General features: G+C 36.9%; 3 protein-coding genes across 3 annotated transcripts in view; 1 reads left to right on the plus strand and 2 right to left on the minus strand.

Annotated features, from left to right (window-relative positions):
- Positions 1–652: 652 nt before the first annotated feature.
- Positions 653–10,582, minus strand: psmb5 (proteasome 20S subunit beta 5). The gene is made up of 3 exons (XM_016549822.1): positions 10,330–10,582; positions 8,390–8,696; positions 653–1,775 (listed from the first exon to the last, which is right to left on the minus strand). The coding sequence occupies exons 1-3, from the start codon at positions 10,543–10,545 to the stop codon at positions 1,489–1,491; spliced, it is 810 nt and encodes a 269-aa protein (XP_016405308.1). The 5' UTR covers positions 10,546–10,582; the 3' UTR covers positions 653–1,488.
- A 946-nt stretch (positions 10,583–11,528) lies between these two features.
- LOC107738125 (proteasome subunit beta type-11-like) lies at positions 11,529–12,686 on the minus strand. The gene has a single exon (XM_016549821.1). The coding sequence runs from the start codon at positions 12,684–12,686 to the stop codon at positions 11,529–11,531; it is 1,158 nt and encodes a 385-aa protein (XP_016405307.1).
- A 1,139-nt stretch (positions 12,687–13,825) lies between these two features.
- LOC107738202 (protein arginine N-methyltransferase 5-like) overlaps positions 13,826–22,154 on the plus strand; it is an 11,975-nt gene continuing 3,646 nt past the window's right edge. The window contains exons 1-12 of the mRNA XM_016549938.1: positions 13,826–14,149; positions 14,911–15,029; positions 16,165–16,250; positions 16,587–16,721; positions 17,207–17,356; positions 17,461–17,538; positions 18,628–18,686; positions 19,516–19,638; positions 20,342–20,517; positions 20,618–20,821; positions 20,934–21,044; positions 21,372–21,436. Of these exons, the coding sequence (XP_016405424.1) occupies positions 14,052–14,149; positions 14,911–15,029; positions 16,165–16,250; positions 16,587–16,721; positions 17,207–17,356; positions 17,461–17,538; positions 18,628–18,686; positions 19,516–19,638; positions 20,342–20,517; positions 20,618–20,821; positions 20,934–21,044; positions 21,372–21,436 (1,404 nt within the window). The 5' untranslated portion in view covers positions 13,826–14,051. The remainder of the gene's footprint in view (positions 14,150–14,910; positions 15,030–16,164; positions 16,251–16,586; positions 16,722–17,206; positions 17,357–17,460; positions 17,539–18,627; positions 18,687–19,515; positions 19,639–20,341; positions 20,518–20,617; positions 20,822–20,933; positions 21,045–21,371; positions 21,437–22,154) is intronic.

Raw genomic sequence — 22,154 nt, forward strand, 5'->3', positions numbered from 1 at the left:
AACACAGTTTCTCGAAAATAAGTATGGATTTTAAATTATAATATGGTAAATATACTGTTGAAATTAAAGGCAGCAGTACTTAGATGAGTGGCTTTAAACCCAACACAATATTTGATATAATATTTGAATAACCTGTATGGACTGAGTCGGAGATATTTCCTATGGTATTACTGCTGTAATTTTGACAATCTTTTTTATAAATAGAAATTAGGTTGATATTAAACGAAAAACATTTTGTTTCCAGGATATTCCGGATTATATATGTTCTTAATAAACAATAGTTACCGAAGGGTTTATTTGTATTATTGGTTTATTTGGGTTATTTGTCAAGTTGTGTGTGTGTGTGTGTGTGTGTGTGTGTGTGTGTATATATACCATATAGTATAGGGACCATTTCTCACCTTTTTCAATGATTTTAATCCAGTTGTTTATATATTTATAAATACATAAATAATAAATGGTTACACTTTAGTATAGGGACCAATTCTCACTGTTAACTAGTTGCTTATTAACATGCCTACTAGTATTAACATATTGGCTGTTTATTAGTACTTATAAAGCCCATATTCTACATTCCTAATCCTACCCAATATCTAAACTTAAAAACTACCTTACTAACTATTAATAACCAGCAAATTAGGAGTTCATTGAGGCAACAGTCATAGTTAATGGTTTGGTAATGGCAAGAATTGGACCTTCAAATAAAGTGTGACCATATAATTTTAAGACATTCTGCAGACCCCACTAAAATGAGCTTGGGGGAAAAAATACCTAAAAGTAACTGCAAAAATGGACAAGAAAAGTAGTTCTGAGAAAAATTTGCTGGCACTGTGCAGATGCAGCTGGTTTGATATTTTGTTATCTAATGCAATGGCATTCATACATCAACTGTGACTTAAGATTCCAAATACATTTTCAAGAGGGGAAAAAATAACACTTATATAGCAAAAATCCAAGGTTTATTGAGAGCAGGTTTAGTAACTGTGGTATCTGCAGATACATGTGAGATGAGAAGAACAGAAGCCCACACCCACTCAATGAGAGCTGGCCAACTGGAGTTTTGGCTTGTCACGGTGTCCATTGGGACACAGCGCCCCCTTATTTAATAATCACAAACAACAAGTGGAACTGCAATGGCTTGGGGTTGTAATACTACTGAAAATGGTTGAAAACTCAACGAATAATATATATGAGAAAAATAACGGAAACTGGTCTAACTTCAAGAGATGAGAATAAGAGATAAAGAGAGAGGGAGCGAGACAGCCTTGCTCATGTTCTCATGCACAGACGAGCCAGCTCTTACAAAAGAGTTGGCATAAAATTTCTTGGAAGTAAATCTGATTTCATTAAGTTAACCGAAGTGCCTTTTAGGTTATATCACTAATCTGCAACTCATTCCTCATCTGACCGGTCTCATCCTTCCCTTCTGAAACCCAACTACCGCTGTGGCCTTTTCCCTCATCCCTTTTCTCCTCCCAACCCCTCCTTCTATGCTTTCTCGCTCTGGTATTGAAGGTGCAGCTGAAGCACATCTTCCTGCGAGACCCTTTCCCAGCCCTCGCCATGGACGCGGTAGAGGTTGACTTGGCCTCCGCTGTAGGCGTCACGGTAAGTAGCTTGGTAGATGGCGCGGCGGCCCAGGTCGCATGCTTCTTCTACAGTCAGGTCGTAGCGAAGACCGCTGTCGACGACACCGTAGGCGTACATGGATCCCGAACCAACTGCGAACAGGTCTCCGCACACTCGGTTGCCCTCAGAGTCCACGTAGTAGAGCCCTGCGATCAGAGGAAAGCAAAAGGAAGAGGAAGAAAGAGACCATCAGCACTGCTTTACGTCCTGCTGTGTTAAAAAGGCAGGCGCCTCCACGGAAGATGAAAGTGTTAAAAAAAGCAAAACCCTTCAGAGAGAATTCAGTAGATCGATGTAATGTTATGAACACAAGGTTATAAATAATGTTCTGAACAACACAAGGTCAAATCTATCTCGGTGAGTACATGTGAGAAAAGGAATCATGGGAAACGGGTGGTTGGCAATTTTTTCTGACAGCTGGATGCTTGGTAGCTGGAGGTTGGTCTGGGGGGTACCTAGGGGCTTCAGCATGAAAGCAGGTTAAAAGAAAAAAAAAAAAACCCCGGGAAGCGTTAAAGAAGGAGAGCTTACATTTAGCTAATATTTAGTAGGCTAAGGACAAGCAGGAATGGGCAAACATAGCATCCACCCTGGGGCACCGCCTGAGGTGCTATTGATCGCTCTAAAAACAACAGAATTAATTATTGATCTATACCTGAAGATCCGACCTCTCACCAAACATGATGGACGAGGCAGATCACAATCGGTGAACTGATGGGTCACTGTATGGTCCAGCTGCAGATCACATCAAGGTTTCAAGTGTCCGTGAGGCTGCGTAATGACGAAGCTCACGCCTACAGTAACGGTGACTACGTCCCATCGGTGCGCCAGCAGAACCAGGCTGCAGATGGACTGTTAACTGGATAGTTCACCCAAAAATGAATTATCATTTACTCACCTTTTGGAACACAAAAGACATTCTGAAGAATTTTTCGACTGTTTTTGTCCACACAATGAAAATCAATGGGGTCATTTGGACAAAAAAAAAAAAAAAAAAAATTTTTTTTTTTCTTTCATTTAAAATATTAATAAATAATCTACATCTTCTCATTTTTAATGACCAAACCTTTCTTGGTGTGTTTTCCAGAGGTAATTCGGACAAGACTAAGAGAAGAGGGAAGCAAATACAAGTACTTCTTTCAGACGAAAAAACTTTTCTTTTGTGTTCTGCAGAGGAAAGAAAGTCATCCTGGTTTGGAACCACATGACAGTGAGTAAATGACTTTCTGGATGAGAGGGTGAATAAATGTCAAATCTCAAATTATTGCAACGTTTGCAATGACTGAATGATTTTTATACTTGATAAAGTTACAAAAAGTCAGTTTTAAATTAATAGTAACAAAATTTGCTAAAAATGTACTCATGCACCCTCAGACCATCCAAGAGTTCTTCCCTCGGAGTTCAAACAGCTCATAAAAACATCACAATATTCCACAACATTCCACTCCAATCAATTAGTCCACCAATTAATGTCTTTCATCATTAAAACATTTTTTAACTTCAAACCATTGCTTCCAGCTAAAATATAAAACTCCTCATATTATTGAGGCGGTCCTTGGCTAATGAAAGCTGCTAGAGTCCAGACCTTCTGCCATCAGTCTGAAGGTCTGGGTACGACAGACTAGTTTGAAGAAAACTAGCAGTAAAAAATCTGAGACATTCTGAGACAATCTGAAACATTCCTTTTATACTCTTTAAACTTTAAGTAAAGTTCAAGGACCCCAAATTGGCTCAGAGAGACATTTTAAGGACAATCTTAGGAAGTGAGGCACAGAAGACTTCAACAAGCAAATTACACCCTCTGAACGCATCGTTAGCGCGACCTGATAATCGTTACAGCACCCTGAATATATGCACGGTAATTTACCATTTTGTAGAGCCAAGTGTGACGACTAAAAACAGGTTAAAAAATGCAATAGGACGTCTCTTTCACCCGCAAGGCACCGGTTCTCATTAAGAGCGGAGTACGAGGGTACTTCAGCAGTCTGGGATTTTTTTTTTTCCACGTACAACACCTGGGATCGTTTTATCACACAACGGACGTTGCATGCTACCTGCATCACTGAGAAAGGGTGGGGAAGTAAAGGTGAACAAAAGAGGCACTTGAATTTGCGAGCCCTCGTAAAGCAGAGGCGCTGAAGCGGGAGCGATGTCGGGATGTTAAGACAGCCTGGCTCCTTGCACTCCATCACAAAGGTGACAGGCAGTTAGATGTGCTAGACTAAAAATGTGGCTGTCTGCATGTATGAACGGCAACTTCAAGACAAAAGGAAGGCATATACACAGGTGACTGGCTGACTGCTTTGCTGATGGTCACACAGACATGGTTGGTTAAGAGTGCCGCTGATGAGAGCAGCTGCTCAGAAAGCAAAGCAACTCTGTGTACAGACATCTAAGCATGCATGCACATCGGCAGTCCGCGTCTACACAACATGAAACGGTGCCAGTTGAAAGAGCTTCATACGTCTTTGAGATTGCGGTCCTGCTGATATTTGCAGCTCCTGGCAGGACAGAAGATGTCTATACTTTCACAGTAGGTGCACAACAAGCTATCGGAGTACAAATTATAAGTAGATACAAAATGAATGTGTAATGTAGAAATATACAGAAAGAGAATAGCGATCATAACGGTTGCTTTAACAGGAACCGGATCACTTTTGAAACACTTGAACTACTTTGGACCAGTGGGTCACGTCGGGCTTCTAAACACCCGTCTCTCAACATGCATCTCATGTAACATCACAGAAAGGCAAAAAGTCATTTTCCAGAACATTTACTTACACTGTTCCTTGCTGGTTCAATGATCTTCCCAACCCTATTCAGAACACAGAATCCCTGACAATATTCAAGAGACAGCTAAAAACTAATCTCTTCTGAAAACTGGGGGGAAAAAATTACTCTATGCTTTCTCTTTACCTTAATCCCTCCCTTCTCTAGCGTGCACTATTCTAAAAGATATATGTAACTTTGTATTACATGCACTTCTGGTGTTTAATTGCCTCTTTATGATCAATCGCTTGTTGTATTCCTCACTTGTAAGTCACTTTGGATAAAAGCATCTGCTAAATGAATAAATTATGACCACTTCATATCATGCATGCTGGCAACAGTGTTATTTTAGCACATTTAACATTTACATTTTCAGTTTTACTTTTAATATTAGTTTAAGTTTTAGCAATTTTGCGGTGTTTTTATTTATAAAAAATATAAATAATTAGTTTAATACAAATATATAAAATACATATATACATATATATATATATATATATATATATTCAATTTATTCACTATTTATTGAAATCCAAGAGCCTTCTGACCCTGCATAGACAGCAATGGAACTACCATGTTCAAGGCCCAGAAATGTAGTAAGGACATCGTTAAAATAGTCCATGTGACATCAGTGGTTCAACCGTAATTTTATGAAGCTACGAGAATACTTTTTGTGTGCAAAGACAACAAAAATAATGACTTTATTCAAAAATTATTCTCTTTTGTGTCAGCCTTCGCTGCGCATTCACAAGAGAATCACATGGTATTAAAATATCTTAATTTGTGTTCAAAGGATGAACGAAGGTCTTACGGGTTTGGAACAACATGAGGGTGAGTAATGACAGAATTTTCGTTTTTGGGTGAACTATCCCTTTAATTGCTAACCGACTCCAAGTAGAACTTTTGGACCCCACTGTGATCGAATCACAAACTGGACCACAATTACATGCATTTTGCACTGTCCACTTGTTGTCAGATCACTTGACATGAATTTTGATACTAGAGCACATAAGAGCACATAACCAGCAAAGAGATAATGCATCTGTAGAGCGCCTCTAGCACTACACTAACAGGCTAAAACTCATCGATGGTGGTCTCAACAGAAGTTGCACTGCGTTAAATTTTATTATCACAATCTTTGTCAGAATCATCTCACTTTTTTTACAAAATGTATTCCTCACGGCAAACAAACACTTTATCACAGGAATAAGAGTGTCAGACACTGTTAACACAGTCAATGTGGCCTGTTTAATCAAGATTGATTTAATTTGCAAAACATTTACCTCTCTATTGAATCACAACGCATTGTAACAGCCAGTGCCGCTATCGAACTTCTAACAGCAATCATTACTTGCAAAATTGATTGGAAGATTTACCACATACTTTTGTTTGGCTGCCAGGCAAAGGTTGTTTTTTTGGGACCATGCTAGTCTGTCACCGCATAAACCCCAATTGATCTAGCTGACGGGATTTTGCATGCGACACGACTGCCCTGGCTGAGAGCCGCGTCCATCATGTTGTTGCTGCCTCCTGGCCCACAGTCACCGGCATATTGATTTCCCATTACTGTGTCACTGTGCAAGGCCTCTTTAAACACATCGGCTGTGATGTAGAGTGGTTACAGCACCCCCGGTGTCTGCAATTGAGGGATGCATCACTATCAGAGAGCGCTGTGTCGCCATCTGGTGGTACTGGCCAAAACGAATCCCTGGTTTGCACACTCATGCTTACGAACCGCATTTTGTTGCAGTAATTTATCTTAGTCTTTCTCAGTCAGTTTTGCTTCATTTAGGCTTGCACACCTCATGTTAGGAAGAAACAAAATGAACTGAAAACGGGCAGAGCTCACCAAGACCATTAGATTAAAAGCCTCTTATAGATCTAAATGCAACGTCCAATTAAGAAAAATGGACATCAGTCATGGTCTAGAAAAGTAAAGGCCTAGAGAGTCCATTAATGTGCAAGTTTGTGATTCATCTCAAAAACAAAGTCATGGTGCTGCATATTAAAACCAGTTTCCGGCTACTGCTGGAGACTGGCAGGAAATTATGGTGATAGAGCTATTTTTACAAAGCTATTTCAGCAGAAAGGAAGGGTCAAATCAACAGAGAAAATAATCACATAATTTGTCCCCATGCCAACTGCCGCAATCAGTCAAAACATAAATGGCACAAAAAAGGTCCCTTCAGACAGTCTTTTACATTACAAAGCTATTGCAGATGCAGACAGATTACAGCTGGAATGTTTCTAATCAATGCTTTTGATGGAAGCAGAAAGGAATCGAAAGCAGAAAAACACCTTTAATTAAAAGCAAATATTATTGTAAATAGCATTATGAAATATGTAATTAGCATAATCCTCAGTCCCAGGGCTCACAGAACAATTTTAAAAGAGAATATTAAGCAGGTCGGATGTATGAATAGCTGTGGAACTTTTTACATGAAATGTTTATATTTACGACAATGTTAATGTTAATTCTTTACATTTTATTTTCCTAGAAATTATACTATGGTTAGTTATACGATTAACAACAAAATCAATAACAATATCAAAGCATAACTACGGCAAATCTGAAAAAATAAGCAGTACTAAATTATATTGGCATATAAATTATATAGCCTACATTTCTATTATACATAATATAATAAAATTATATTATTTCATAATAAAATTGATAATAATATAATAAAATTGATAATAATATAATAAAATTATATTATATATAATAAAATATATAAGAATACATTAACACATCTGTACATATGTATTATATAAGCATTTTATAATTTTATTGTAAGAAGCTTAGTAGTACTAAATCAATTATATTAATTATATACTAGGGTTGTGCCGATAAATGATAGTATCATGTATCGACGATAGTCAGAGATATCGCTGATGCCTCTGATGATAGCAAGACGTTTGTTATTATTATCATCACCAGGCTAGTAATACTATTAGGGCTTATTTGTTCCATAATATGTCTTTTTCCACATTTTTACAGTGTTGCTTCTAACCAATAACACACGATGCCGTTGAGTTTATGAATACAATGGCCAATCAGATGCATTCAGATGAGTCATCCCTGAAACAGCGGAGTTTTGTTGTTCAGCGCACGCTGACTGAATTCTGCCTCACAAATTCTCATCATAAACAACAAAGTGATGTACGTGCGATGCAAGTATAAGAGATTTATTCATCATACAGTGTAGACAGCTTTACTGAATAGTGGGAGTGTTTTTAAAGTGCATATACTCGTGCTAGTCTGAAGTCAGTTATGATGTACTTTTTGATAATGTAAATATTCTTTGCTCGTTTTCTGTAGCTGCTTTTTGAAAAACTGAGGAAATGTAAGCCTAATAATTAGTAAGTTAAATACAAATTCAGTCATTTTTAAAACATTAGACTTCTTTTAGCCTTACGCTAGAGTTGGTTCAATTTCCAGCAATAAAACTAAGTAAATAAATAATTACATAAATTTGCATGATAATATTGTGTATCGGCGATCTCACAGGCTGATGGTAGGACAATATGACAACTGAGTATATCGCCCAACACTGTTATATACATTTTACCAGTATGTATTATGTAAATTAAATATCTAGCCAAATGCATAAGGCCCAAAAATGATTCTGACCAATTACAAGAACTTTGTCTAATCGTGTTTTGATCCACTTAAAGGTTCACCCAAAAATTAAAAAAAATCTACCACCATCATTTTCTTTCTTCTGTTGATTTAAAAAAAAAAAGATATTTGAAGAATTTTGGTTACAAAAATAAACAGCTGAGGGTAGCCATTGACTTCCATAGTATGGAGGGGGAAAAAACTATGGAAGTCAACTGCTTTGTTACCGACATTATCAAAATATCTTCTTTTGTGTTTAGCAGAAGAAAGAAACTTATACAGATTTGGACAACTTGAGGGTGAGTAAATGATGATAGAATTTTTATTTTTGGATGAACTGTCCCTTTAAAACATGCATATGATATTCACCTGGTCCTCTTTTGTCCCAGCCGCAGACCATCGTGCCCATGCTGAGCCCCATGCCTTTGTACTGATACACCATGTTAGCCAGTAGCTTGGAGGCAGCCGCCACTGAAATGCGCTCTTTGTTGCGCAGCTCATAGATGCGACACTGCCTGGCCAGCAGACGCTCCCAGAAGCTGCAGTCCGCGGCTCCTCCAGCCATGGTGCCAAGCAGGTACGGGTTGATTTCAATCACCTTCTTCACTGTCTGTGAAGCAATGTAGGAACCGGCTGTTGCTCTGGAATCCACAGCCACAATGACGCCATGCTGAAACTGAGACAGATGAGAGAAATATAAATTTGAAGCTTGCAAATTTAATATTAATTGAGAAAAAGACAACTTTTTATATTTTACTTTACATTCTATTACTGTTCATTCTATTACTTTACAATGACAAAATGCTGATGTAGAATGACTTTTAATCTAAAAATTTATCAAGTAGTCAAGGTTTGGCTGGTTAGTGTGGTACAGTTAGATGGGTAGGTTATGAAACTAAACCATTTGGTCCTATAAATCATCCTTCTCCACTGAGACCCATTCAAAAGTTGCTATGTACAGATTTTTGTTTTCATGCATAAATCATGAATATTTACTTAGAGCATTTTACAAATTCTTTATTTTGTAAAAATTCTTCTAAAAGCATAAAATAGAATTATATTGTCCTGTCAGAACAAGTTCACACGTCACTATTATCATGCAGAGTCCCATCAGACTTAAATAGAATAACACTTGATGATATTAATAAGTCATAATTTGTTTGTTCTAACTAATAGATTAACACAGGCTTATGAATAATCTATTAAGTCAAAGCAATTATCCAATCAGTGCCACTGAGGACAATAAACGACAAAGTAAACCTTAACAGATTTAACATGTAAACAGTGCGGAGTTGTGATTATATAACACATTTGTCAGTAACTCGCTTCAGTACTAATAAAAAATTATTAACTGTAATAATAAAGTAGATTAAACATGTCACTTCTGTCTGCATAACTAACACAGGCTTATGAATAATCTATTAAGTCAAAGCAATTATCCAATCAGTGCCACTGAGTAGGGATGGGCGTATCGATACAAAGTATCGATATATCGATACTGACGCGAGTATCGAAAGTATCCATACTCAAACAAAAATATCGATACTAGGGTGCATTTTATTTACCAGTGGTTTTGTTTATTTAACAACAATAATAATAATAATGGTATCGTATCGAAAACAAAATAAGGGGTATCGCCCATCCCTACCACTGAGGACAATAAACGACAAAGTAAACCTTAACAGATTTAACATGTAAACAGTGCGGAGTTGTGATTATATAACACATTTGTCAGTAACTCGCTTCAGTACTAATAAAAAATTATTAACTGTAATAATAAAGTAGATTAAACATGTCACTTCTGTCTGCATAAGATTCTGACAAGATCATCTACTTATGAACCAGCAACAACTGGACACTATAGGCCACTATGAAAAAGCTAAATTATTTGCTGTGTCATTAACATCATCTGTCTTATGATTCTTACAATCCTCACTTTGGTATTTTGGAGCAAAGCTGGAGTCTGTATGTATTAATTCTGTAATCAATCTACATTTAAACATTCATACAGACATTAACACACTTCGAAGCTCTATAAAGACGTTTTAATTATTTATAACACAAAAGTTAAATGATTAGACACTGCTGTACTTAGCGACTGTGAGTAACTAACAGGCTCTTGCTCTTCTGTCTACCATTCAGCCTTTTTCTATTCATTACAAACACTGTATAAACATAACAGCAGTTTTATAAAAGACACAAGCTTCTGCATGTCATAACTGTTATGATATGAAGATTTCAATTGTAAGGTGGAGTAAATCGTTTTTAAACTGGCCAGATGCTATTAGCTCCTGGCTAAACGAACTCACTTTGAATGCTAAGGTGGTCGTGCCGTGAAGAAACTCGATTTTTCTCTCCGGTTCATCCCCTTCACCCAGCGGTTTCACGGCGAAGTTCAGACTATCATCCAACGCTTCTCCAAAGCCGAGATCTGTCTGGTTAAGGCCACAACCGTGCGCAAAAGGCTGGTTAAAGCGATCTGCAAAATCCGCAGACTCACTCCGCAACACACTAGACAGCGCCATGTTTCAGATAATAGTCAGAGAAGCGGCGTTCCGCTTCTTGTATGTTACATGTTGAAGATGCAAACGATTGTGGCGCCGCATCGCCATCTAACGCCTAGGATGAACGACAGTAGCGAAACACTTGTTCGAAGCAATTGAATTTTTACTAAATATGCCTCAACTACTCATACAAGTGGCTGACACTCTGTAATTTGTTATAGTGACAGTTTTTGGTTTGAAAAAAAAAAACATTACAGTACATTGAATGTCACAGCTTGATAAGTGCTTACACTGACACCATTCCTAACACTGTCAACAAATGTAGTTTTATTTTGTATTTGATGTATACCTCACAGTTTTACCAAACTAGTTCTTAATGCCTTTTGTTTAATAAAAAAAATCATACCAAAATAAGTTTAAAATCACGTTTTTTTTTTATAACCAGTGACTTCCTACAAACACTTTTAATGAGGAAAAAATGTACCATTAGTAGACCTATCAATGGGTCTCTGAGGAATGGATTTATTTATTTATTGACTATCTTTTTTGCTATCAAATTGTTAATTCTTTTTATATTTATCCAGATGTTTAGACTTCTTAAAAATCGGTTGTGTCATTGATTTCTCAAAATATTGCTGAGTCACACATTAATTTCTATATAAGGCAACGTTTATTGCACATGTAGACTACATTGTCAATAATTGTACACAGCCTAAATTTGTTGACTCATATTAATAAAAAAAAAGCAGAATAACAATATCAAGGAAAATCCAATTTGTTTAGCCTATGATTACAAATGTTTATCTGAAAAAATGCATTGTATTGACGACTATTTACTTTTTTGGTTGAAATACAGTTTATGAAAACTTATTTTCTTCCCCTGTGCATTGTGGATTCTTTTTTATCTGTACTATCAAGTGAACCGCCTGACATTGAAACTGCTATTTCTGTCCATCACGTTCACATTCCATCCATGTATTTTTGTATTCCCACAGTTTGTGTCCCTATCCGCAGTGTACTGAATATATATCACCTTCCCCTAGCTCATCCCCCTCTCTTTTCTGTCTCTCTTTCTCCCTCTCCTTGATCTTCTTCCTCTTTCTCTCCCTCTCTCTGTAGTACTCCTCCTTCAGATCTTCTCTGTCTCTGCGTCGCCAGCCATGGGCAGTGATGTGGAAAAGGTCTACATTATTCCCAGAGTAGGCATCCCAGTGAGTGGCTCTGAAAACAGCCTCCCGGGCCAGTGCCACTGCCTCATCCACAGTCATCCCCCATCTCCAGCCATCATCAAGAACAGCGTACGCATAGGGTGACCCTGAGCCCACTGATATTATCTCTCCTTTCAGTTGCAGGCCATCACTGCAAACATAGCATACCCTGGGACCAGACCGTCCTCCAAAAGACAGAACATTTTTTGTATTTTGATCTGACACAGCTGGATTCAGTGCATAAGCGTCTTTTAAAATCTCCTGCTCATTTACAGAGGCCATTTTCACACTACTTAGAGCTGAATCTGAAATTGTGGATACACCGGTATCCTGTTCCACTGCTTCCTTAACCTCTGCAATTTCCATGCAGGAATTTAGGGTTTCCCGAGTTTCTTCTCCATCCCATCCACATAGAGTAGCTGCAACACACACATTAGTGCCTTTGAACGGATGAAGCATCATGGAAAGCAGTTTTGCAGCTCCATTGATGCTTAGTCTCTTGCGATGGCGAAGCTGGTAAAGCCTCATCTCACGGGTGAGGATCCGTTCCCACAACATACAATCGGCACCGCTGCCCGAGGTGTTGACCACCAGGTGAGAGTGGATGGGCATAATCTTTTGACTTGTCGGGCAGCAAATTAGACCCTTACAGCTGGCGCGAGTGTCAGCAGCGGCTATCACGCCATCCTGAAATATAAAACCCAAAGTTGTGGTACCGTGTGATAGCTGAAAGGGTTGCTGATGAGGTGACAGACTGGAGAAAGTTGAAGAGAAAAGAGTTGGCACTCTGTTTTTTCTGCTGCACTGCTGAGGGGGGAAAAGAAAATGAAAAGCACTATCTCTATCAAACTCAGATGCTGTCCTCCACATGTATCCCATCTCATTTGGTGGGTAAGTGCATGGGCCGGTGTCATCAAGGGTGTCCAGGAAACCACAAACATCCTGAAGAGCCATTTTCCATTTTTAGTGAGATAACGGTTTGTAAGTTGGTGCAACGTTGAGCCTTGGAAGCTGCACTTACAGAAAAGACCCCTCTGAGACTAGGATTTTTATAGGAGGTGGAGAGTATTCACACCCACACACATACATACACATGTGATGTCTCAGCAAAAATCTTTGCTATAGGCTATATCCGATATGCTTCTGTGGTCACCACTGAGGCACAACAATGAAGCGACTCTCAAACATAATCATGAAAATGCTGAGATGAGAGCATAACGAGCTCAGTCTGTTTTTCCACACACATACAAGGACTCTAATGCAAACATCACAAATTATTTAAAAAAAGGTTTATGCATGGAAGTAAACCATATAACAACACTAAATTCAAACGAAATGTGTAACTGACCATGGAACAATTTAATGGTTTGATTTGGGACAATGCTTTTGTTTATGGGTGTATATGCAAGTCTTTTTTCATAATTTATAAATATTCGATTACAACCATTACAATAAAGTATGTTACATGGTGGAACAGCAATGGTTTAAGACTGTATGGTTTTGATTCGTAAATTATTTCCTCCAACCAGGCTCAAAACAAAGTGTAAACAGGGTCGCACACTGGACAAGAAGAGGTGTCTTTAAAAGTTGAATACATTGTTAATAAAATTACAATACTCACTGAGAATTTTGTTTTTATTTTATTTTATTTTATTATATCCACAAACAATGATTGACTGTCATAAAACTGAAAGCTTTCAATTCAATGTTTCAGAATCATAAAAGTATTTAAATCTAAGTGATGTCTTGTTAACAATTTGGTTAATTTCTAATATTCTGGGGTAAGAGATTTGAGTAACTAATTCAATCTGTTTTGGAAAGTATTCTGCTTCAGGCAACAGTAAAGCCTTCAAATATTAGGCTATTTGTAAAATTCCAGGGCAAAATCCATTTAGCACACGGTTTTAATCTGGAAATAAGCAGCGCTCAGTTTAATTAAAATAATTCGTTGCCGTGGTTATCGCTACTCAATTCACGATGAATGATCCTGTTGTATCAAAAACAAGCTGCTTATTACATAAACGACTCATCCCCTTAAAACTAATTAAACGTTCTCTCAAAGTTATTGGAGCAAATTCGAGCTCGTCATCGAGCGCATCGTCTCTTTCTGCAGCATCACGTCTGCCCATAGTCTGATCTCGTTCTGAAGTCTCGCGAAGGTCGCACGAGAAAGAGAAGCTGCGTTTCAGGCAATCGCCATTTTGGATCTATCCCCGCGTTGTTGCTAAAATGCAAGCAGTCTTATTTTGAGCCAACATGACATCAGTTTCTCCATAGTCCTGTATGAGTTTCATCTTCCCTCCCATCCCGTAACTAACGATGGCGTCCGGCGGTGCAGGTAGCAGGGTCTCCTGCGGGAGAGATTTGAGTTGTGTTCCCGAAGTGGCGGATACCCTCGCTGCGGTCGCCAAATTAGGGTAAGCAAAGAGAGCTTTCGGCGCAGTAAACAGTCAAATTATATCAGCGTTGTGGCTAAATGAAGTGAAGTGTGCTCAGTTTGAAGCTGGCTCGGCTAGGTCGCTGCACGTGATGCACATGAGCATTTGCTAGCTGTTAGCGGCTTCTTCGGATTTGCTTTTAACTCACACATGAGTTTGCACACCAGTTTTGGGCAATAACATACAGCTTTCTTTTGAAACCTTTAAAACACCTGCAGAATAGGTGTTTATCATTTTTACTGGTTCGTTTTAGTATTTAATAGATGTTTTTGAATGGATTCATTCAGTCTTATTGATGAGAAATATTCGTTTTCCAGCACAAAAATGGTTACAGAAGTATTACATCTGTTCAGTTATTATTCAAAGTGGAGGTGATTAGACATGCATGCATTATAATTATTCTGACCTCATTGACTGATGGGATTGTGAACCTGATAGGAAAGGCTGATCATTTGACATCTGAATAATCTAACGTTAATCTGAATCATAGTATTATACATTATTTATCACTGATTACACACTTTTGTAAAGCCATACAAGCTTGGTGTTTTTGAAATATGTACTGATGTACTTTATTGATTCCTAAGCAGATATCAATAAAGTCTAAGACAAAATTGGAAGACCCTTCCCTTTTGATGACATTGACGAATTTTGGCATTTATTTTAAACGTGTATAACAACTAATATCTGTTTTCTTTGTGTGCTCTGTTTGTCTAAATCCATATCATTCTGTCCAATAGCTTTGATTTCCTGTGCATGCCGCTGTTCCACCCGCGGTTCCGACGGGAGTATGAACTGGACCCTGCTAAGTCACGACCCGGAGCCCAAACACGCTCTGACCTGCTGTTATGTGGCAGAGGTGAAATATAAGAAACTCTGTGCATATTAATATTCACTCATCCAATACTGCGAATTGAGAAAAAAGTTTTTGAGGTTTTCAAGCTCTTAAAGTAATCATGTCATTAGAAAATTTTCTTGATCTATTTTAGTGATACATCAGTGTACTTTGAAAAAATATTCTAACTGTAAGAACTCAAAAACATCTTTTCTTTGTGTGCTCTGTTTGTCTAAATCCATATCATTCTGTCCAATAGCTTTGATTTCCTGTGCATGCCGCTGTTCCACCCGCGGTTCCGACGGGAGTATGAACTGGACCCTGCTAAGTCACGACCCGGAGCCCAAACACGCTCTGACCTGCTGTTATGTGGCAGAGGTGAGATATAAGAAACTCTGTGCATATTAATATTCACTCATCCAATACTGTGAATTGAGAAAAAAGTTTTTGAGGTTTTCAAGCTCTTAAAGTAATCATGTCATTAGAAAATTTTCTTGATCTATTTTAGTGATACATCAGTGTACTTTGAAAAAATATTCTAACTGTAAGAACTCAAAAACATCCTACCTAGTCCAAAAAGACCTTTTGTTGAAGCAAAACATCTGCATCTTTCTGATGTCAGATAGAAACAAAACTACTAATACATGGCAGGCCTACGTTTGGACATCAGTAATGACTATTTGGTATTCAGAAATGTGAGTGCTTTTTTTTTTTTTTTTTTTTAGAGGAAATTATGTAGATAATATTGATCCTGAGAAAAGAAGAATTAATGATAACAGTAAAATGTTGTAAAGTCACATTTCACATTCAAAGACAGACTTAAAAGCAATCTATTAAATTTTAAGGGTCAGAAAGAGAGTGGAAAGTGGTTATGAAACCTAAATCACGACTATTTTTGCCACAAAAACCTTAACTAGCTTTTAAACGATCCTCAGGGGACAAAATAAAATGATTAAAGATTGTATGATGAGACCCTCTAATAGCAGTTCCTCATTAAATTCCTTTTTTTCTTTCTTTCTTTTTTTATTAAAGATTGGATAGCTAACTTGTTCTCCATTTTCTTTATCCATGATACTCTGTGCAATTACATTTACAGAATTACACTTAAATGTTGCGATTGTATCTTTGTAATAATAAGATGTCCATTCTTTCTTATTAGATTGGAACACACTTATCGTGGGAAAGCTGTCACCCTGGATTGAGACAGACTCAGAGCTGACCACAGAACGCAGGAATTCAGAAGAAGTATGTTCATAATGTCTTATTTTTTCATTAACTATATTTTTGAGGTCCTTTTTTTCTCCTTCTAAATATATTCCTTGTCTAATCTGATATTATTAATTTGCTGTAACTTATTGTTGTGTCACAAATAATGCGTACACATGTGCACAATATCTTGACCCTTTTGGGTTTTTGATAAGGGCTTCTTCAAACAGCAGTGTCATTGTAGCTGTAATCAAGTCTCGGATGCAAACGAGGGCCATTTATAGGAGATCTGCCCAACAAAGAGGAAGCCGAGCAGATTTGTTGTTTATTTTGATGTGATCACTCCTTCTAATGTGTTTTGTGCCCTTGCTGCAGGCGCTGGTACAGGAGCTCAATTTCTGTGCTTATCTGGGGCTGCCAGCTTTCATGATCCCCCTAAGGGGTCCGCACTGTGCCAACCTGGCTCGAATCCTGCTTAACCACATCCACACAGGACACCACTCTTGCATGGTAATGGAAATCTGTAGCATAGAATGAAAACAAATATGCTCAGAACACACCATTATTTGTTTATGTATACACCCTGGGCCTATCATTTACACATAATCTTCGTTCCTGCTGCTTCCATTTCTTTTCTTTTTTTTTTCGCTGATGGAATTTTAATTAGTGGTATGAGTAGACTGTTTATCATTTTAATTTGCTGTCCAGCTATAATTTAAAATAATACTGTATGCATTATCCTTAAAGATGACATGATCTGATCCTTTTGCAATATTTATTAGGCTGTCATTTTAACGCATTAATGTGCTTAATTATATTTCAAAATAATGTATTTTCACAAAAATATTAAAGGGGTCATATGATGCGATTTCAAGTTTTCCTTTCTCTTTGGAGTGTTACAAGCTGATTGTGCATAGATAAGATCCCTGAAGTTGCAAAGACTAAAGTCTCAAAACCAAAGAGATATTCTTTATCAAAGTTAAGACTCTGCCAAGTTCATTTTCACAGGGGCAAACCGCCACAGTGAGAAAGACATGCGCTCGTACCTGCAGTATCTGGAGTACCTCAACCAAAACCGTCCAGCGCCTAATGCCTATGAGCTCTTCGCCAAAGGCTATGAAGATTACCTTCAGTCACCACTGCAGGTCTGACTGTCAAAGGATAAACATTTTGCCTAGTGAGTTTTTCAGCACATTATTGATTCTTTAGGTTTCAATTATGCTAATGGAATGCCTAATTGTTTTATCAGCCTTTAATGGACAATTTGGAATCACAGACGTATGAAGTTTTCGAAAAGGATCCCATCAAATATTCTCAGTACCAACAGGTGAGATAAAATAATTTGGTAATGGAAAGCAGAATCTATCATCATTTGGTCACCAGTTATTTATTCTCATTAGTGGTGTTTGTTGTATAATTATGCAGTAGCTCATGTTAAATGATAAAATGGGCAAAAAGGGGGAACTGTTTTGAACAGAAAGATGCTCTCCAAACCTGCATTTATTTGATCCAAGGTACAGCAAAAACAGTACAATTTTGAAATATTTTTACTATTTAAAACAACTGTTTTCTATTTGAATATAGAAAATGCTGAAAATTTAATTTTGATCACAGGAATAAATTACAATTTTAAATATATTCAAATAGAAAGCAGTTATTTTAAATAGTAAATATATTTCACAATATTACTTTTGCTGTACTTTGGATCAAATAAATGCTGGCTTGGTGAGCAGTAGAGACTTTTTTAAAAAAACATAAAAAATCTTACTGTTCAAAAACTTTTGACTGGTATAGTGTACATTTATTCATTTAGCAATTAATTTTTTCATTTGGGTTCGTAAGGAAATACCCTAGCAAACGCATAGAAATGTGTAAAAAACACTTAAGCAAATGTTTGAGCACCTTAGCATTCATATACATTACTGTTCAACAGCTTGGGGTTAGTAAGATTTGTTTTCCACAAAAGAAATTAACTTTTATTCATCAAGGACGCATTAAATTAGTCAAAGGTGACAGTGAAGACTTGCATTGTACAAAAAAATTCTGTTCTATTCTGTACTTTCAATTCATTGAAGGATTCTGAAAAAAAAAAATTTCAGTTTCCACAAAAAAAAATAAATAACCAGCACAACCTTGATAATAAGAAATATTTCTTTAGCACCACATCATTGAAGACTGGATTTCAGTATTCATCTTTGCTATCACATAAATAAATTACATTTTAAAATATAAAACAGTTCTTTACATTGTAATAATATTTCACAATATTGCAGTTTTAGCTGTTATTTTTATCAAATAAGTGCATCTTACTGACTCCTAACTGGTGAACGGTAGAGTAGCAACACCCATCACTGTAGTGAAGGAAAGGCACCACTTGAGAAAAAAAAACAAAGTTGTGAATTGTCTTTCCCAACAGGCTGTATATAGATGTCTACTAGACAGAGTTCCTGAAGAACAGATGGAAACCACTGTGCAGTAAGTGACTTCACATACTTCCAGGTAGGCCTGTCGCAATAATCAATATATCGGCTTATTGTGCAATATATGTACATGACCTCAATAATTTTTGGTGACGCAATATATTGCCCATTATATTTACTTAAAAATGAATGTCACCATGTTTTGTACATTCCACTTGCGCCTGTGTCTTTTGCAGCTTCTCATACATAACGTGTAGTCATGAGGTGCTAGTTCAAACTTAAAAAATGCTTCTACGAAAAAAAGTTTAATCTGCAGATATGGTCTTGTTTAGGGATCTGTGCCTTTGTGCATACTGACTGCCAGGTAGTGATTGTGTTTTTCAGCAATAGTGTGCAGTGCACCCTTCATTTACAGAGAAAAGAAGGTCCGGGAAAAATCTGTAGATGGAAAAATAATCTCCATACAAGTTCTTTGTGCATTTTTCTTTTTTTCTACTTTGCACTTTTTGTTAGAACATGTTTATTTACTATTTAATCAGGTTTTTTAAGGTATCTAATATTTTGATACTTAATTTCCATGATCTAAATATTCTTAAAAATTAAAAGTTTGTTGTCATTTGGAAGTGTGTAGGCCTTCTTGCATTATTATGCTGTTACATTATGATTATATATTCAGTGGCATAAAATGGTCTTTAAAATGAAACAATGATTGACAATAATATCGCTTATCGCAATTATTTCTGGGGCAATATATCGCACAACAAAAAGTTGTTATCGTGACGGGCCTACTTCCAGGTGTCCCATTGGTCAGTTCTTAATGAACTAGAAATTTCAGAGATATGCTGTTTGCTTGGCAGACTGTCAACACTGAGATTTCTTTTCAGGGTTTTGATGGTACTAGGTGCAGGTCGTGGTCCACTGGTAAATGCCTCACTTCGTGCTGCAAAACAGGCTAAGAGGAAACTGCGTGTGTATGCCGTCGAGAAGAACCCAAATGCTGTTGTCACGTAAGTAACGTAAAGTTAAAGTGTGAATTTTTTTCCATCCTCCTTTTTTCCCCTTCTCTTGATAATATGATACTGTAATTGATGATTTGTAATGTCTCTTATGCTCATCAAAATACAGTAAAAATTGTGTGAAGTATTTTTACAATTTAAAAACACTTTTCTATTTTAATATATTTGAAAAAGTCATTTATTAATGTGATGGAAGTGCTATATTTTCAGTAGCCATTGCTCCAGTCTTCAGTGTCACATGATCCTTAAGAAATCATTCTAATATGCTGATTTGTTTCACAAGAAACATTCTTATTATTATCTTCTTAATAAATTTCTTACATTGAAAACTGTTGTGCTTATTTATGCAGGATTCATTGATGAATGAATAAAATAGCAGTAGAAACAACAGCATTTATTTGAAATAGAAATCTTTTGTAAAAAATTTATTTTATTAATATTTTAATAATTTCTTTAAAAAACTTTTAAAGAGTATATGAATATATATTTTTTGTTTGTTTTAAACAGTTTACTTTCAGATTACTTATTTTAAAACATTTTGAACTCCATTAAACTTTTTACATAAGTAAATGTGATGCTTTAAAGGTGCTTTAAAGGAAAAGTGTGTAATTTGTTTTCAGATGTGTTCATTTGATTTCAAGTGTAATAATTTATGTAAATCAGCAGTCCTTTGGTGTTCCCCTGTCTTTCTCAGGCTGGAGAACTGGAAATTTGAGGAGTGGGGTGATCAGGTGACTGTTGTATCATGTGACATGAGGGAATGGACTGCTCCAGAGAAAGCAGATATCATTGTGAGCGAGCTTTTAGGCTCATTCGGAGACAATGAGCTTTCACCCGAGTGCCTGGATGGAGCGCAGCACTTCCTCAAAGGTTTGATATGAAATCATCTTTGTCTTTTAAAATTCTTTGATTTTTGATTTGCCTTGTTTTACATCTTTTGATCCACTCATGGATGTTTGTTTTCTCTTAGATGATGGCATAAGCATTCCCTGCTCTTACACGTCTTTCCTGGCTCCACTGTCCTCCTCTAAACTATATAATGAAGTGCGTGGGTGTCGGGAGCGAGACAAAGACCCCGAGTGCCATTTTGAGACACCATATGTTGTCAGACTACACAACTTCCACCAACTTGCAGACCCCAAACCCTGCTTCACCTTCGTACATCCCACCACAGGTACAGGATCATGCAGAGACAGACAAACAGATGCAATAAGATGCAAAAATCGTTCCCTTTTTTTGTAACTCTTTCTATGAAGCCATTAACTCTTGATCTTTACCCTGTGCAGATATGAATAATAACCGGTATCAATGTCTACGGTTCTTCATTGGATGTAATTCAGTGCTTCACGGCTTTGCTGGATATTTTGAGGCCACACTCTACAAAGATGTCACGCTCAGTAAGTCTTTTTGTAGTAGCAGCGTAGTGGCACACAATGTCAGTTTAAAGGCTGTTTCACAATGTAAGGCTTGCATTGTTCATGAATTTCTGGGTTACCACATTGAGTGTATTCTGTAATAATGATCACAAATTGGCATGGTTATCAGGAGAGGGCAATTAAAAATCATTTATATAATAAGGAAAACGATTTCATTTCTATCCAAATAGAATCAAATGCATCAAACTGTAGATACAGAGTGTTATTGCGTCAAATTTACAGGACAAAAGTGCAGTTTGTGTCTGTTGCTTTAGTGACAAATAAATATCTGTTTCTTCGTGCTTGCAGGTATAAAACCTGAAACACACTCTCCTGGGATGTTCTCCTGGTTCCCCATTCTATTCCCTTTGAAAGTAAGTTCAGTTCTTTTTTGTACCCCTCTTTCCATTAAACACATTTTATTGGACTTTCCCGCTTATATACAAGCTCACTTATGGATTGGTTTAAATAATATTGATTAAGAAGAAAACGTTTGATCATTTTTAGCATATGTAAATGTAAAACACCTTGTGTCATTTTAAATGTTTTATCTTTGTTTTGGTTTGTTTTTTTATTGTTATTGTATTTCTGTAACTCTTGTATTTTTGTAAATCTGCTTTTGCCGTGAAGATGCCTCAGATGCTGGCATGGAATTAAAATCTGTACTACTACTATATTTTTGTACTGAAACACAAGCATACTCTACATTTTCTTCAACAAGGTTGAATTAATCAAAAGTGACATACTTTTACATTGCTACAAAAACATCTATTTCAAATAAATGTTGTTCTTTGAACTTTCTATTAATTGTAGAATCCTGAAAAAATTATCTTGGTTTCCACCAAAATATTAAAGGGGTCATATGATGCGATTTCATTTTTTCCTTTCTCTTTGGAGTGTTACAAGCTCTTGGTGCATAAAGAAGATCTGTAAATTTGCAAAGACTAAAGTCTCAAATCCAAAGAGATATTCTTTATAAAAGTTAAGAGTCAACCACGCCTGCCTAAAACGGCTCGTTCTAACACGCCCCCACATATCTACATCACGATCTGGGAAGATTTGCATAACACCGCCCAAATGTTCACACAAAGA

The sequence above is a fragment of the Sinocyclocheilus rhinocerous genome, unplaced genomic scaffold (genome assembly GCF_001515625.1).
Source record: "Sinocyclocheilus rhinocerous isolate Xijiao unplaced genomic scaffold, SAMN03320098_v1.1 scaffold254, whole genome shotgun sequence".
NCBI lineage: Eukaryota > Metazoa > Chordata > Actinopteri > Cypriniformes > Cyprinidae > Sinocyclocheilus > Sinocyclocheilus rhinocerous.

Coding starts and splice junctions, on each gene's coding strand:
- psmb5 (XM_016549822.1), bottom strand. CDS start 10,545: ATGGCGCTGTCTAGTGTGTTGCGGAGTGAGTCTGCGGATTTTGCAGAT. Junction 8,697..10,329: donor CGACCACCTTAGCATTCAAA/GTGAGTTCGTTT, acceptor CATCTGTCTCAG/TTTCAGCATGGCGTCATTGT. Junction 1,776..8,389: donor CTGGGACAAAAGAGGACCAG/GTGAATATCATA, acceptor CTCTGATCGCAG/GGCTCTACTACGTGGACTCT.
- LOC107738125 (XM_016549821.1), bottom strand. CDS start 12,686: ATGGCTCTTCAGGATGTTTGTGGTTTCCTGGACACCCTTGATGACACC.